This window comes from Xenopus laevis, chromosome 2L, assembly GCF_017654675.1.
Source record: "Xenopus laevis strain J_2021 chromosome 2L, Xenopus_laevis_v10.1, whole genome shotgun sequence".
Taxonomy (NCBI): Eukaryota; Metazoa; Chordata; class Amphibia; order Anura; family Pipidae; genus Xenopus; species Xenopus laevis.
This window is the reverse complement of record NC_054373.1, coordinates 125,260,035-125,276,066: the sequence shown is the minus strand read 5'-3', so window position 1 is coordinate 125,276,066 and position 16,032 is coordinate 125,260,035. Positions and strand designations below refer to the sequence as shown.

The 16,032-nt window shown below is 34.8% G+C and overlaps 1 protein-coding gene across 4 annotated transcripts in view; it reads right to left on the bottom strand.

The window, feature by feature from the left end:
- Positions 1 to 3,657: 3,657 nt before the first annotated feature.
- Positions 3,658 to 16,032, bottom strand: part of nalcn.L (sodium leak channel, non selective L homeolog) — a 155,438-nt gene continuing 143,063 nt past the window's right edge. For 2 of the 4 annotated variants that reach the window (XM_041582403.1, XM_041582404.1), the window contains 7 exons: positions 14,338 to 14,470; positions 13,836 to 13,951; positions 12,479 to 12,636; positions 10,294 to 10,444; positions 8,169 to 8,315; positions 6,956 to 7,085; positions 3,658 to 4,997 (listed from right to left, as the gene is read on the bottom strand). In XM_041582403.1, coding sequence (XP_041438337.1) covers positions 4,804 to 4,997; positions 6,956 to 7,085; positions 8,169 to 8,315; positions 10,294 to 10,444; positions 12,479 to 12,636; positions 13,836 to 13,951; positions 14,338 to 14,470 — 1,029 coding nt within the window. In that variant the 3' untranslated portion in view covers positions 3,658 to 4,803. The remainder of the gene's footprint in view (positions 4,998 to 6,955; positions 7,086 to 8,168; positions 8,316 to 10,293; positions 10,445 to 12,478; positions 12,637 to 13,835; positions 13,952 to 14,337; positions 14,471 to 16,032) is intronic. The other 2 variants (XM_041582405.1, XM_018247219.2) reach the window with 2 other exon arrangements.

Genomic DNA, 16,032 nt, shown 5'->3' with positions numbered 1-16,032 from the left:
GCAAGATATTTTCTTGCATAAAAAAACAAACATTCACATTAGTATCCATAACTGTGTTAGATCCTGCAATGACCAGGGACTTGTATTATCATTATCTCCTGTTTTAAAGTGCAGCAGTCTTTTAAGTAAATACCATGGCACCTTAATAAAATGCAATATACCTTTCTTGCTCTACCATGCAGAATAAGAGGAGACCAAGACAAAAAGCATATTGTAATGTAATCATTTATTATAAACCAAAGGTAGTTTTTTTTTTTAAGAAATACAATATTTATTCATAGTTACTTACATGTATAAAAGATAAATTCAATTTCACAGACAACAAAATACGCTTTATGGCGCTGACGTACCTTGTAATCGTCTTACAACACTGCCTGAGGTACATATCACGTTTTATTACCACAGATACCCAGAGAAGACTGAAATCCAGAAGTGTGAAAAGTTAACAGTGTATGCACCAAACACAAATATAAGGTAGATGCGAGTTTTGCTTTCAAGTTACAAGAAGAGCAACATAATAAGATGCTTAGCAAACAATGTAGCTCTAGCACCAAGGCAAAAACACAGTGAAAGCATTGGATGTAACATTGCTTTTACATCACTGTTTGACACAAAACATAGCTAAAATTACAGTAATTAAAATACATATATGTTGTGAAATAGAAAAGGAAGTAAAACAAATACAACATAATATACTGCATGTAGTTATCACAGTTTGTCCCACGTCTTCTAGCAAACCCAAATTTTGTGGGGGGTTTAATTTATAAGATATGCTTTAAAAAAATGTAAACATTTTTTAAACTCTCATTCAGAAAAAAAGGTTTCTTAAGAGTATCCCACAAAAGGCAAATATGTCCAGTAGGGATAATGTCACACTGATTTGAATCACCCATGTTATAATAAACTGCCTTCTGCTCCAGTAAGATATATATATATATATATCCCTAGATCAAAATCAGGTGCACTGGTTTTCAACTAGAAGATTCAACCAGTAATACGATAATAGGAGGCAATAGGCTGATAGGCTTGCCAGGAACCTTGTCACATAAGTGATTAGTTGCTCAGCAAGCACCATATTGCATGGACCCGTGCACAGTTTATTTATAGGGCCACTGTACCTTAAGTAGTATTTTTCCCTTTGAGTTTGTCAAATAAATATTAAGATCTGAATGTATAATTAATTTTTGGGCGTCTATGAGAGTGTTGTAATTTTATTTTTGTGTAGGTTGTCATTGTCACAGACTATCTGATAGCCCTCTTATTGTGTTATAATCCTCTTACAAGAAAATACTAGGGGGTATGGATAATGGTAAGCAGGATATAATTGAACAATTATAGGGCTTTGTTGTTGTGGACTCCAAGATTTGATAGTATACTTATAACTATACATCTTGTTATTCCTTATTGAGCACAATTCTGAAAATGTAAGTGTCTTTGCAGACAAATTGCTCCAAAAGAGAAGTATTTGTGCGGTTACCAGTTTACTGTTTTACAGGCTTTTTTAAAGACAACACTGAACATGGTAGTGGTTTTTATTGGTAATAATGATTTCATGGCATTACTTGTCCTATGTAGACAATCATTTTATGACATTATTATTCAGCTTGTTTTATACTGGAGCTTCAAGAGTTAGCCTTTTTTCAGCTAGAGATCCATAGTTTGTTGTTTATATATATCTGGAAGCCTGCAAATGCAGTACTGAAGTGCCCATAGCAGCCCCCCTTTGACTTGAATGTACAGGTAGATCACCCAACAAGTACTTGTGTCACAGCCTTGAAACACATCATCACACACTTGTCAGAAGAAGGTCAAAATTGTAGTGATCCATTTCTAGGCCTGGCAAGCAGAACATTTGTCAGACGATTTAAATGCTTTTTTTTCAGGCAACTAAAACACATGAAGCTTAGCCAGAAGCAGACCCATTTGCCATTGCTCTAAACTTACTAAAAAAAATAATATCAAATACATCATTTAAAGAAAACTTGTTTTTGTATTCCACACAATATTTGGGTTTCTATTGTTAGTATTTTCTAGAATGAAAATACAATTATAACAAATCTGGTGCTGGCCCATATCAATAAACGAAATAAAGCAGAATATACATCATATATTTTAATTTTATATTGTTAAAAACATTTGTTTAATTTGTGCAACAAGCAGATAAAGAAATACATGAATTCACTTTCCAAGAAAAAGCAGAAAAATATGCTACATAACTGTGCATATTTGATTAATTGTTTTTGTTTGTTTTCAGTGCAAAATAGGATGTAGAGGGTATTTCTTTTAATAAACATGTTTTGGTTTGTTTAATTAGAATTACATTATTCTATTAAATACCATATTTCTCTAGACAGAAGCCATGTCATATTAGTTACTATGAAAATAAAAATATGATTTTTTTTTATATATATATCTCCAGTATATACCATCCCACGCTTACATATACTTTTTGAATAATAGCAATAAGGGTACTGTATTGTCCATCATGAATATTTGGCACTTTTTTCTACAGAAAAGAACTGCTTGTACTATAATGACTAAATGGAAGCTCAGTATAGCTAAGCTTAAACAGAAACTGTAGTTAAATATCCAGCTGTTACTTTGAAAAAGAATATTTGCTTACATTGTGTAACTTTTTATTTTTTTTTAAATAAAAATATCTTGCTAAAGCCATTTCTTGTCCTGCACTTACATTGTGCCAAATATGTAATTTCTACTTGTTATGTCCCATTCAGCTGGCGGTCTCCTATTGTTAGGCTAGAAAAAATGAATTTAAGTGAACAGTATCTTTAGATAATGACACATCTGTTATCTTGATAAGAATGATAGAAGAAGTAGATATAGAAAAAGTCGATTTGCACAGGGGCCGATTCACTAACTTCGAGTGAAGGATTCGAAGTAAAAAAAAATCGAATTTCGAGTAGTTTTTTGTGCTCCTCGACTATCGAATTGGCGTAAATTCGCCTGAGTAGAATGATTCGAATAGATCGAGCGCAAAAACGCTGCAACTATGCGCCATTCGATAGTCGAAGTACTGGATCTAGTGCAAAAACGCTGCGACTATTCGCCCATTCGATAGTCGAAGTACTGTCTCTTTTAAAAATACTTCGACTGCCTACTTCGCCACCTAAAACCTACCGAATTGCTTTAAAAGCCTATGGGAAAGTCCCATAGGCTTCTTTTCCAAGTTTTTGATCGAATAAAAAGGCATTCGATCGAATGAAAATCCTTCGAGCGAATATTCGCTAACGCGTAAATTCGCCCGAATTGCCTATTCGATTCTATTCCCCAGTCGAATTTCGAGGGATTTGACCCCTCGAAATTCGACCCTTGATGAATTTGCTCCTAAGTCTGTCGCACAATACCATAACCTGATAACACTATCGGGGGAATGTAATAAAAGTCGGTAACGGAAAAACTACTTGCAATGTCAAAAGTTATGCCTTTGCACAAACAAATTTTGCTTTGTGCAAATTTAATATAGCTTGTGCGAACCCGGAAATTACTTAGCGTCCACTTCCGAAATGTTATAGTTTGCGCAAATGCACAGTAAATGTAATAAAACTTCTTACTGAAAAAGTCGTTGTTTGCTCCAAAAGATTATGACACCTTCAAGCACTTCTTAAGAGAGTGCAATTAAAATTCGCATAGCGCAAGTAAAATTCGCAATGCAGTTTAAGGAACAATATTACAGCGTGAAATGTGGATTTTTATTCTTATTGGTGCAAATTTGTGACTTTAGTTACATTCCCCCCCAAAATCCTGTATCTATAAGGCTTCTTATGCTCAGAACATAGCAGCTGCTCAGATCTGAGATCTAATTTTCTCAAAAAAACACAACCCCTCAACAAACTTGCAGAACAGTGTAATATTTTTACTGTTAAAAACATGTAGGCATAATGTTAAATTATTTTATTGTATTTTTTTATATGAATTGTATATAAAGTGTCACTCTTAATGGTGAATATGTTTTTATTAGCCTAAAGGTTGGTACTTAAAGGGCTTTTTGCCAGTCTCTGTCATTCATTATATGTTGCTAAACTGTAGGCATGGATATTTCCCTGTGTTTGCTTGCCTAAGTAAATGCCAAAGGTCCATGCCCATCATTAAGAGTACAACATGTTTGTACCGTGCCAACATTCTGCCGCAAAGAGCAGCACAAAAGCAGAAACCCATGTACTTTTGATATAAATGCATTCCAACCAATGACAAATATTATTTGGGGTCTTTGAAGAATTCCTCTGAACCAGCAGCAGGCTGTACCCCAAAAACATAATAGAAACATTACTTTTGATATGTTTTGACATTGGTCACTCCTCTGTTTAGGTCAATGAAAGCATAATTTTAACTTTAATATCAATACTTTAATTTTATATAGCTTTCAATACCAAAATCTGTTTTGCTTGCAATACTTTTATTTTATTTTAACCAGTAATCTATATATATTAGCCGAATACAGAATGTGCTTTATATATTTCTGTTTCATCTCACAGTATTCCTAAGAGAGACATTGCTGCATATAAACCATTCATCTGAAAATACATTTACAATGCTTTCTGTGTCGATCTTTTCATAATTGTAATGCAGCATAACTCTTTGATATCAGCTGCATCACAATCATTGTAAATATTTGACTTTTGCAATATTTGTGTTTATATTTTTATGGATATATTGACGGTTTCATACGAAAAATACAAAAGTTGTTTGCATGTAAGTTGAATTGTAAATACTAGAAAATGAATACCAACATGAAAAGCGCTCTACAATGCAATCCTTTTGTTTGATTTAGACTTAGTATTAGCCTCACATATCAAGAAGGTCATCACCGCTTTCATCACTTTCTACAGTCAGTTGTCTTGTCCACCATTTCTTGACTTCAGAACCACAGGAGGCCGAATCAGACATGGGGTTCATCTTGCATAACACAGACTTCATTGTTGACCGTCCTCCAGATTGAAGGTTAACAGAAGAAACAGAATGGCTTATTGGTTTTGGAGCTTAGAAAATAGAAAGGTTTATGTTAGATGTAACCCAGAGCATCTTAACAATCTTTGGGGTTTTTTTTGTGGGAAAAACTATAGGGTTTAAACAAATCATAAACCAACATGGTCACAAATAAATGGATGTGGCCCAGCATAATGTCCCCTGAACCCCCAGAGCATAATCAGTTAGATTTGCTATTTCTCTGTTTTGAGAGTGTGACTTGCAGCTCATATTGTACTGGAACCTCCATAGGCTCACAAGTGTTTCTCAAGAATTAAAATGTTTTTTTTTCAGCTGATACTTTTGTCCATTTGGGCATATGTACTCAGTAATTAGTCACTGCAGGGCAGTTGCTAAATGTGATGTAAGGATTTGTTCTTGCTGGACTATCTCTAGAAATATCCTCAATTATTTTGGGCAATCTTTTATAAGGATACTTTATTGTCAATATAACTTGTTACAGCGTATTGAAATTACATCTGTCTCTTCAATACAAACAACATTAATGTACAGATTCTAAAACATTTACAATAAAATACATAACATTAACTCTAAGTAATTAAAAAAGTTTTCTGAAATTAACCCCATATATATATATATATATATATATATATATATAAAAAATTCCTATTTTCCTATTTCTGTCAACAACTTTTACTTCATCTATAATCTATTTACATTTATTAGTGATCCAAAATATCATATGCCTTATACAATTTGTGCAAATATAGTCTTATCTTATTTGACATATTGCTATTTTGCCCAAAAAAGTAGTCAATTAGTATTTGGATAGTGGGAACTGTTCCTATCAAAAAGAAAAGCTATAATATTATATAAGACCCCTTGAATTAAAGCACATATCTAGCTATCAAGGCTGCTCTTAGACCATACAGAGCTAGTCAGACCTCCCCCTTTTTTTTCAACCAACAGTTTGATTGTAGTTGAGGGTGATGGCACATTGTAACATTTAGGGGGTTATTTATCAAAGTCCGAATTTTTGTCAATATTTTCTGCTACAAACTCTGATTAAATCTGCTCGGGTTTTTGACGCTTATTTATTACATTTTCCCGAAAAATTTGCTTTGCAGGAAAACTCTGATCAAATCCACTCGGGTTTTTGACGCTTATTTATTATTACATTTTCCCAAAAATTTGCTTTGCAAAATCCAATTTTCACGATTTTTTGTATTTTTTCATCCGATTTTCACAAATTTCACAATTTTTTTGGAATTTTCACCTGAAAACTTTTGGAAAATGCACAAAACCGAGCACACTTCAAAAAATCATTGGGACTTCTCCCATTGACTTAGAAGCAACCTCAACAGGTCTGAGATGCCGGATTTTTAGATTCAGACTTTTCTATCCTCTGGGTTTAATAAATTCCACAAAAAATGTGGATTTTTTAAAAGTCCTATTTTATAAAAAACTATGTGTCATCACCCTTAATTGGTGGTTTAGATCTTCCACTGAAGTAAAGTGTCTGCAAAATATCATCTATTTCAAATATAAATTAAATAATCATTAAGAAGCTGATCTATTCATTTTTGTGGTTGCATGTGGCAGCAATTTTATTTCTCGATCAAGAATCTTGCCGAGGTTACTGATCTCATTTTTTTTCCAGTTATTTCTAAAACCTGCAGCTCAGAAGGTTTTAGGAAAAAAAAACACAATCAAATTAAAAAAGAACACAAGCTTGACAAATTAATAAATCGCTCCATATGCATATCCAAAATTGAAGGTGGTAAAGACACACACCATCACCATTTTCTCTTTCTGCTGCCAAAAAGTATAGCACAGTATACTGCTTGTCAATAAAGTGTCACACATTAAATTGTACCTCACTGATATTTTAAGTGTGGACATCTAATTTTAAAATGGCGGAGGTTTTACTTATGCATTTTGTTGCTGACATTAGCTTTTAAATGCTTTAAAACCACAAGGATGAATCATAGTAGAATAAAAGCATTATTACCTGCACACTTACCTGCTGGTAATTGCCACTGCCCAAATTTTCTCTGAGGTTTACCAGCTTCAATCGAATCCTGTCGATATCCTCCTCTGTCAGAAAGTGTTGGACTAAGAAGCTGCTGTTGGCTACTTGTCTGTGAGATACAAGCAGATACACATAGTTGTCAAAGCTGATTACTTCTGCTGTCTTCTTTCTAGAGTTCTCAGATGATTGTTTCCAAAGCACGGACCAGTCAATGCTGCCTACTGATTGGTTGCTATGGGTTAGTACAGTTCTCCATTTGACTGCTTAAATACGTATTTATGCAACCAACTTATAGTCGTGTCTGTTTACTAATGTTTGATACAGGGTAATAATGGTTTGAGACAGAACTAACGCCAGAAAAATGTTTTAGTAAACTTCTGTAATTGCAAATTTCTTGGCATATCCATTTTTGTTATCGCACCAAAGCTATATAAGCCATTACACAAGGTTTACTAAAAGCTAGTACTAGAATAATTGCCCCAATGTCAAGACAGTGACAACTGTGGTGTTATGTGAAATAACACCACAAAATTGTATAATGGTTGGAATGTGATGATACCCATTATATTAGTGAATTCATTGAACATACAAAAATAAAATGGAAATAATGTTTAACGGATATTACTTAATTGGCCATAGATATATTTGATTAATTCAATTTTAATAGATTGCTAAACTGGCAATAATTACTTTATCATTACACTGTATTGATACTTCTTTTAAACAATTCATTTCTGTTGTCTTTTGAAACATACAAAAAAAAGCAATATTTACAGCAGTTAAGCTTGACCTAAATAAAGGAAATGGAGAAGCAAGTACCCCCCCCCCTGTAATGCCTGCCTGATACCACCAGCATCTGCCATAGCCAGATCATTTTCCATTTTTCCTATCCTTTTCAGTTTTTTTCAGAATGGAACTAACAGGCTATTAAAGGCATTTTGGCCAATGTAATTATCCCTAAAACCTTTGGCAGTCAAAATGTGATTATTCCAATGTTTCATATTTTTTTCTTCTAGGGTGGTATTTACACTCTTTACGGTATCAGATACCACAATGTCAGTTCCAAGTTATTGTCAATACAAAGTCTGAATTGTTTTTCACCAAGTGTATATGGAAGTTGTAGTTGCTTTCAAAGTCTTGTCACAAGCCTGAATCTTTCTAGCAACACCAAATGATTTCCTATGCCACATACCTCTGGCTGTGCATTGTCTTGGTTATTTAGGTTCATATCTTCATTCGGCTGTGTGGTCTCAATGCTTGGAGGCTTCAGAAACCTGCTCAGTTCCTGCTGTTGGCTCTCTCTCAAACTGTGTATAATGCTGCACGATTGCTGTTGTTTCTATAAAATAAATATAGTTCATATTACCTTTTTCAAATAATCTATATAGACGAAAGCAACACATCATAATACGTGTGAAAACTGGGCCTGTAGATTGCATACAATTCAGATTTCAGCATCATTTACAATATTTTTATTCATAAAATAAAAAAAACAGTATTACTCCCAAAGATTATTCTTATGCTGGAAATTACACACAGTAAAAAACTTACAAGGTTTACAAAACACATTCCAATATAGGCAGTAAACATACACTAAAAAAAATAAACTAAACTATTGCACCAGTAATAATAGTATTGCACACAAATTCATATATTCATAATGTGAATAAGAAATTTGTACATATAATACTAAGGAGACATTATTATTAACCTAAAACAACCAGAATATCATCTTTCCATGTTGATGAGATGAGTAATTATACAAAATAATGGCTACTGGTAAAAAAAGACTTCCTATAGCTTTCAGTAGTTTACAATGGTGGTCTGAGTCTATGGCTAAAAGAACTCTGATATGAATCCAATGTAGCATACAGGTAGTAGGAGGCATTATCCATAATACTATGTCATTTCAACAACATCCTCATCTCTGATACCTCCTTCTATATACAGCACTGAGCCAATGAGAGAATGCTATTCAAATGCAAAGCAATCTAGACCAATATTTAACATAACATATCATAATTGGTAAAACCCTTTTCCTAGTATTCATCTTATTATCCAATCTACCAATCAAAAGTACATACAAAAGTGTACAACCCATGAACTCTTAACAGTTCTTAAACTTCTACTAGCAGAACTCTCTAACAGCTGTCACCTGTAGCCACATGAAACCCACGCAGATATGGAGAGAACATACAAAAATTCCATAGAGAAAATGCCATAGTTGGGTTGAGTAAATGACCCCCAGCTAAGCAAGGTAGCAGTTCTCTCCGTTGTGGTTCTGCCTTTCTCCAATGATAAAAGTTAAAAAATGGCTTTATTATGAACACATAGGGGCGCATTTACTAAGGGTCGAAGTGAATTCGAAGTGAATACTCAAGTTGAAAAACTTCGAATTTCGAACTAATTTTTGGGTACTTCGATTCGAAGTAAAAAAGTTTGACTTCGAAAATCGAAGTACTATCTCTTTAAAAAAGTTTGACTTCGACACTTCGCCACCTTAAACCTGCTGAATTGCTATGTTAGCCTATGGGGACCTCCTAGAACCTATAGCCAACATTTGGCTAAGTTTTTAGAAGTCAAAGTAAAATTGTTAAATAGTTCGAAACGTTCAATTAGAAAGATTTCAATGTACGATGGAACGATTTGACTTCGATCAAATATGGGCAAATAAGATTAAAAAAACTTCTGCTGTCAGAAAATAAAAACAAAGATCTAATTACATGCTATGGGCACACGCACTGCTTCAATTTAGTACCTACTGTATATTTATTGTATTGTACTAAATGCCATGTGTCCTGTTTGTTTTTGTCAGTTTTCACACAAAAACAGTATTTAGATGAAATGCATAGACATCATACATTATGTCGTTTTTGGGTTCTACAAACATTAATGAGTGCACATTGTTTCTTTCAGTAACACAAGTCATTTGGGGGGTTATTTATCAAAGGTGAATGTTAAACTCGATTCAATGCAATAAAGACCTCGAATACCTCAAATTTATTGAGTTTTCAAGCACATACTACTGTAAAAACCCAGAATATCATAAAGACAAAAAACATCAAATGGTTAAAGGGACCTCTGCTAATGACTCAATATGACCTTGACAGGTTTTAGCTGGAGTATTTTCAGATTTGGGCTTTTAGCAGCTTCGGGGCTTAATAAATCTCAAAAAATTCAAGTTTTTTCCCCCTGAATAATTAAAGCTTTTTAGTGAAACTACCCTTGAAAAACTAGATTTTTTTTTGAAAAAACACAACGCAGCCTTTAATAAATAACCCCCTAAATGAATATGTTAAAGACGAATTTTAACTTACTGCTCGGATGCGTTTCAAACACTTTTTCAGCCACATTCGTATTGTTTGTTTAGCTACTTCTTCTTCTATTGTGTACTCTAGCTGCTCTCTGGCTAGCAACTCCTCCAGCTGAAGGCTTTTTCGGATATCCACTGATCTGTAGGAGAGCATGCTGCAGGAAACAAACATGATATGCTGTGATGCATCACTCTGTTCAAAGCATTAAACTGTATATTTCGTATAGTTAGCAGGTAAAAAACAAAGTAAGTTAAAAACACCTTTCGCCCTGGGCATGTGTGTCTCTTCCTTAAAAAATGAACTGGCCTGGTTAAAATTTTCTGAGCCTAGTGGTGTCATCTTCCTTGTACTGCCTGGTTTGTATTTTACGTTTACTTTCCTTGTCCTATGTGTTAACTATATAATCATTGTTAATGAAATGAATAGCTCAACTGACACCTAAACTATTATTTATTTTTTTTAATTAGAATATGGCAACAAAGCATTGTGGTTATGACTTTTTAAATCATCAACATATACAATTTTCTGTTTTGCTGAATATGTAGGTCATAAAACTTAAAAATATGATCAATTCTAGAATAAGAATTCACATTTCAGTATAAGAGCACTTGTAGTAAGAGGAGTGTAACCACCTACATTCCTGGCATAGTTATGTTACAATTACAGCTATAAACTACACCAGCAGTGCATTATAAGTATTTGCACAAGTGAAGAAAAATTCTAATTTCATATTAAATTATTTTAGCCATTTTCTGATATTTAGCTTTCAATTCACAGGGCAGGTTTTCCAATTTTTTGTTGTACAAATTATCACAATACCATAAGGAAAATAATGACAAGCAAAACTTAATAATAAAACATTATAATCTATAGTAATGATACAGGATTGCAGAGACAGCTTAAAAGTACCATGTGCCTTAGATGCATTTTTTAATGTCAGGAAAGGAGAGAGTGTGCAATTATGTCTATAAGAAATAAAATGTATTTGTTCATTAAACTGGCTGTTTTTTTGTCTGGTCTTAAGGTTTTAAGAGAACCATTTGCCTTTCAAAATTTTTTTTTTCATCCATTTTTTATTTCATTAATTTGAAAGGCATGTGGGAATTTAGGGGAAAATTCACTATTGGCCGAAAATAGCGATGGCTTCACTGCACTTCGCCAAACTTCACCAGGCGTAGTTTCGCCAGGGATGCAAAAATTCAAGAAGATCCGAAGTTGCGCACAGGGTACCGAACGGTTGCGAAGTTGCTCTAGCGATAATACAATATTAGAAGTTATGCTAGCGTTGCCTAATTAGTATGCTAGCGTTGCCTAATTAGTATACGGCTTGCAGTTAAAGTACAATGGACGCGTATGCTGCAGCAACTACATTGCACTACACAAGGCCAGGGAAACTTAAACTATACAAATGTGCCCATTGTATAGTTTAGGTGCCAAATTTAAGGGGGGAGGAGGGTACCCCAAAAAATGTACAATCTTTTTCATCCTATCACCCAATAAAAAAGTAAAAAACGCCAGCATTTTTTGGGAAAATTTTCAACTATTTTTGAAGAAACTCCTATCTACTCTATTGCACTTCACCTGGTCTTAGCTGGCGAAGTCAAGTCTGGCGCAAGAGGTAACATTCAGTAAAATCCGCAACTTAGTGAATAAGCGTAGTTATGTCCCTTCGCCAGAGTGCAACTTCGCCTGGCTGGTGCGAAGTAGCGCTAGAGTATGTCTACTTTGCTAGCGAATTTACACCAGCACCGGTTAGTAAATCAGCGAAGTGGCAAAATGACGTCATGCTGGAGAATTTTCGCTAGCGTTAGCCACTTCGCCCTTTAGTAAATTTGCCCCTTAGACTCTACTCTACTGCCACTCAATACTTATTTTTGGCGATAATGTAGTTTCTACATGGCTGTCAGTGAAAGCAGTTAAGCTGTTGTTGTGCTTGTAAGAGGGCATCTATAGTTGCAGTTTACACAGAGGTACTGTTATGGTCACATAAAATTCTAAGAATTTTAAGACGACTCTATAAATTGTACACAACATATAGCCTAAACACATAATGAAAAGCAACATCTCCCCCGCTGTGAAATGTTTCCATTTCATAGCACATATGTTTATATGCTGCTCGTCCTTGTCCAAGTCTAGCTCCCCATGTAGCATTTAGAGATGAGTGTAGAAATTGTATATATTGTCTCACCTAAGTACATCATGGAAAGTAACATCTCCCCCGCTGTGCAGTCTCTCCATTTCATAGCACATGTGTTTGAACAAAAGCTTGTCCTTATCCAAGTCAACCTCCAGCCTCCCACGTAGCAGTCTCAGAAGGAACTTCACACGAAATGCTGGAATAACCCCCTACATGATATTTATAGATATAATTCTTTAGAAGCCACAGTATAATACAATTCAATATTAATACTTTCACTGCAAATCCCCGCCAAAATTAACAGTATTACAAATGTTATTTTCCATGAGCAGAACAGTTTTGATAGATAATTCACTAGTATGGAGCCAAAACACTGGCTAAAATACAAAGCTATCGATATCATGTGATATTTAAACTGTTCAAAAAGTGTTAATGGCTTAATCTTAATAATTTCCCTTATCAATGAATTCCAGTTTTCCAAAGAGTGAATAATATGAAGATTTACTAGGACAAACTAGCCCAGGGATTGTTTCCAGGTTAAATAGAACTGGCAGTCATATTGGTATGATATATTAAGGGGCACATTTACTAAACTCGAGTGAAGGATTAGAATAAAAAATACTTTGAATTTCGAAGTATTTTTTTGGCTACTTCGACTATCGAATTGGCTACTTCGACCTTCGACTACGACTTCAAATCGAACGATTCAAACTAAAAATTGTTTGACTATTTGACCATTCGATAGTTGAAGTACTGACACTTTAAAAAATACTTCGACCACCTACTTCGCCACCTAAAACCTACCGAGGTACAATGTTAGCCTATGGGGAAGGTCCCCATAGGCTTTCTAGGCAATTTCTGATCGAAGGAAAATCGTTTGATCGATGGATTAAAATCCTTTCGAATTGAACGATTTTTCCTTTGATCGTTCGATCGAAGTATTTGCAGTAAATCCTTCGACTTCGATATTCGAAGTCGAAGGATTTTACTTCGTTGGTCGAATATCGAGGGTTAATTTATTTGAATATCGAAGTCTAAGGATTTTACTTCGTTAATTAACCCTCGATATTCGACCCTTAGTAAATGTGCCCCTAAGTCCTCAAAATAATACAACTAATATTCACATACAATAGCAAAAAAAGATTTAATAATAATAACAAATTATTTTATCTACACTACAAAATAATGTCCAACAGAGTTATTTACCTCTTCAGAGATTTAGCTTCTGATTTGATGGCCTGGTATATACTGTACTATACAACCCCCACCTACTTATGAAGTGCAGAATTATAGCAAAATCTCAGGGTGGTTGAAACTGGACATAGACTACAATTGTTTGACCAAGGATTGTTTTCTCTGCATCACCCTCAATGTATTTTAGACTGATGTTCAGAATAAAATATTTTACCTCTCTTTTATCATCGACCATATTCCATATTATTTGGTAATGGCGCAGATCATTAGGGCTTAGGAGTTGATCTTCTTCAGTTGAGTAGAAGAGGGAAAAGTTCTCTACAATTATGGCTGAAATCAAACCAAACATGCATATTACACAGCAGATTTCACCACCTACTATTCTAAAATATATTGTTACGTTTATGGCCACCTTTAAAATTCAGGGGGTGCCAGAAGTGACCAGAGCACATAGTGCTCTGCTTTTAATCTTTAAGGAAATTACCCACAACTTTTAAACTGGCATATTTTTCCATACAATGGAAGGATAACTGTTGGCTGGGTGATAAAGCTATAGAGGTCAGTCACTTGTAACATTTTAGTTTAAAGCATTTAACTATAGTTCTGGGATAATTTATCTCGAAGGGAGAAACATATATATATCACACAGTTTCATATCACAAAAAAATGGCTGTTGTTATAACTTACACGTATGTAAGACTTTATGACTCACTTACCAACCAATAGATTTAACATGATGTAAGCAATGATGACATAAAATGAACAGAAGTACATTAGTGCCCCTGCATAATTTCCACAGTCTGTTTCCCAATATCTGCTGTTATCTGGAGTGCAAAAAGGAGGCTGCACCTGAAATGAATGATAAAGAACACTTGGTCTACCATCTATACAAACAATAGACCCACATACAGCATATATTTAAAAACAATGCTTAGCTGAAAATAACTAATGATCTGCCATATTTCTATTATGACTGAAAGCTAATGGAGAAGCAGCTATAAGTTGATACTAAAATTAATTAGTACTCTGCATTATATGCATAACAAGTGGACTCATGGAGGATATGGTTTTTTGTAGAGTAGCTGTGGAATTTCACAGCTACTGCACATGGTCAGGATATCTCTGTGCATATCAAAACTCATAGCGTCCTTGTGCAGTCAGTTGAATATATTTATGTGTCCTTGCCCTGTTACTGTAATTTACCAAAAAGTTACATGAGTATCTGCTCAGATATAGTACATGAGTCCTCATATAGAGTTCATGCACTCACAATATTCACAAATAACAGTCACAGCTTCTATTTTAGACATTCTTTTAGAAACTTTTTGGGGATGTAGATCTGTCTGGTATGTTGAATAAAATTTGATGAATTAACTACAGCATGGACATTCTGTTGAAGAGACAGGTCAGCTCTGTCTTAATTTCTACAGTTTCTGTTTTTTTTAATATCTGAGAAATGTTGCGAGATGTATTCTTTATTCTTTACTCTTGGGGAGAGACAATATGCAGGAGGTATAGATCAAGCTGAGAGACAGTGTATGTAGATGAGGCAGAAAGCAATGTGTATGACTGCCTGGCTCTGGATTGTTTGGGGACTTGGGTATTGGTCTATTTTTTAACCAACCCTATTAACCTGAGAAAAGTGATGTGAGGTGATGTGAGGTTGGGAACCTATTTATCCAATGCTATGTTGCTTTTAATCAAAGGCTTCTGAATTTAGGCAAGTTAGAAATCCCGGGTGCAGGAGACAAAACACATCCACTCATGTAACTATCAGAACAACTATCACTATTATTTCATATGTTAAAAAGATACATGAAACAGGACATTTTATCAAAAAATGGTTCTATTGGACCCAATATATTTGATCTGACCATTACCTGCAGCTTAGCCAAACTTGAATCCAGAAACAACAAAGGTCAGCACCTCATGACGTGACGCACGGATAGCCAGAACTGTGTTACACAGAGATTCAAGGAACCTTGCCTCATTCGTCAGCACTCTTCCCCAGAACCCGGCTGTGCCAATGCACAACGCATCACTGGCCTGATTGTAAAGATTCCTGGACAGAACCCACCCACCCCTACCCCCTTACTCTTCTCCTCCTAAGCTCTTCTCTCCTTTCAGTACTTTTCTATCCCTACTGTTAAATTGTTATTGAACATTAAATATTACGGTTTATGACAATATCAGGTTTTGTTGCCATTAACCCATGTCAGCACTTATGTTACACTCCTATGTGACCAGCCAGAAGCAAATCATACAGTTGGCAAGTAGTCACACCCAAGGAATGCACACCACAAAGCAGAAGTGGTGACCACAGTCATTTCTTCTCAAATTTACTCCAGATGCTGGTATAGAGATGAACTATAGACAGCGGTTTCCAAACGGACTCACAATACTAATCTGCT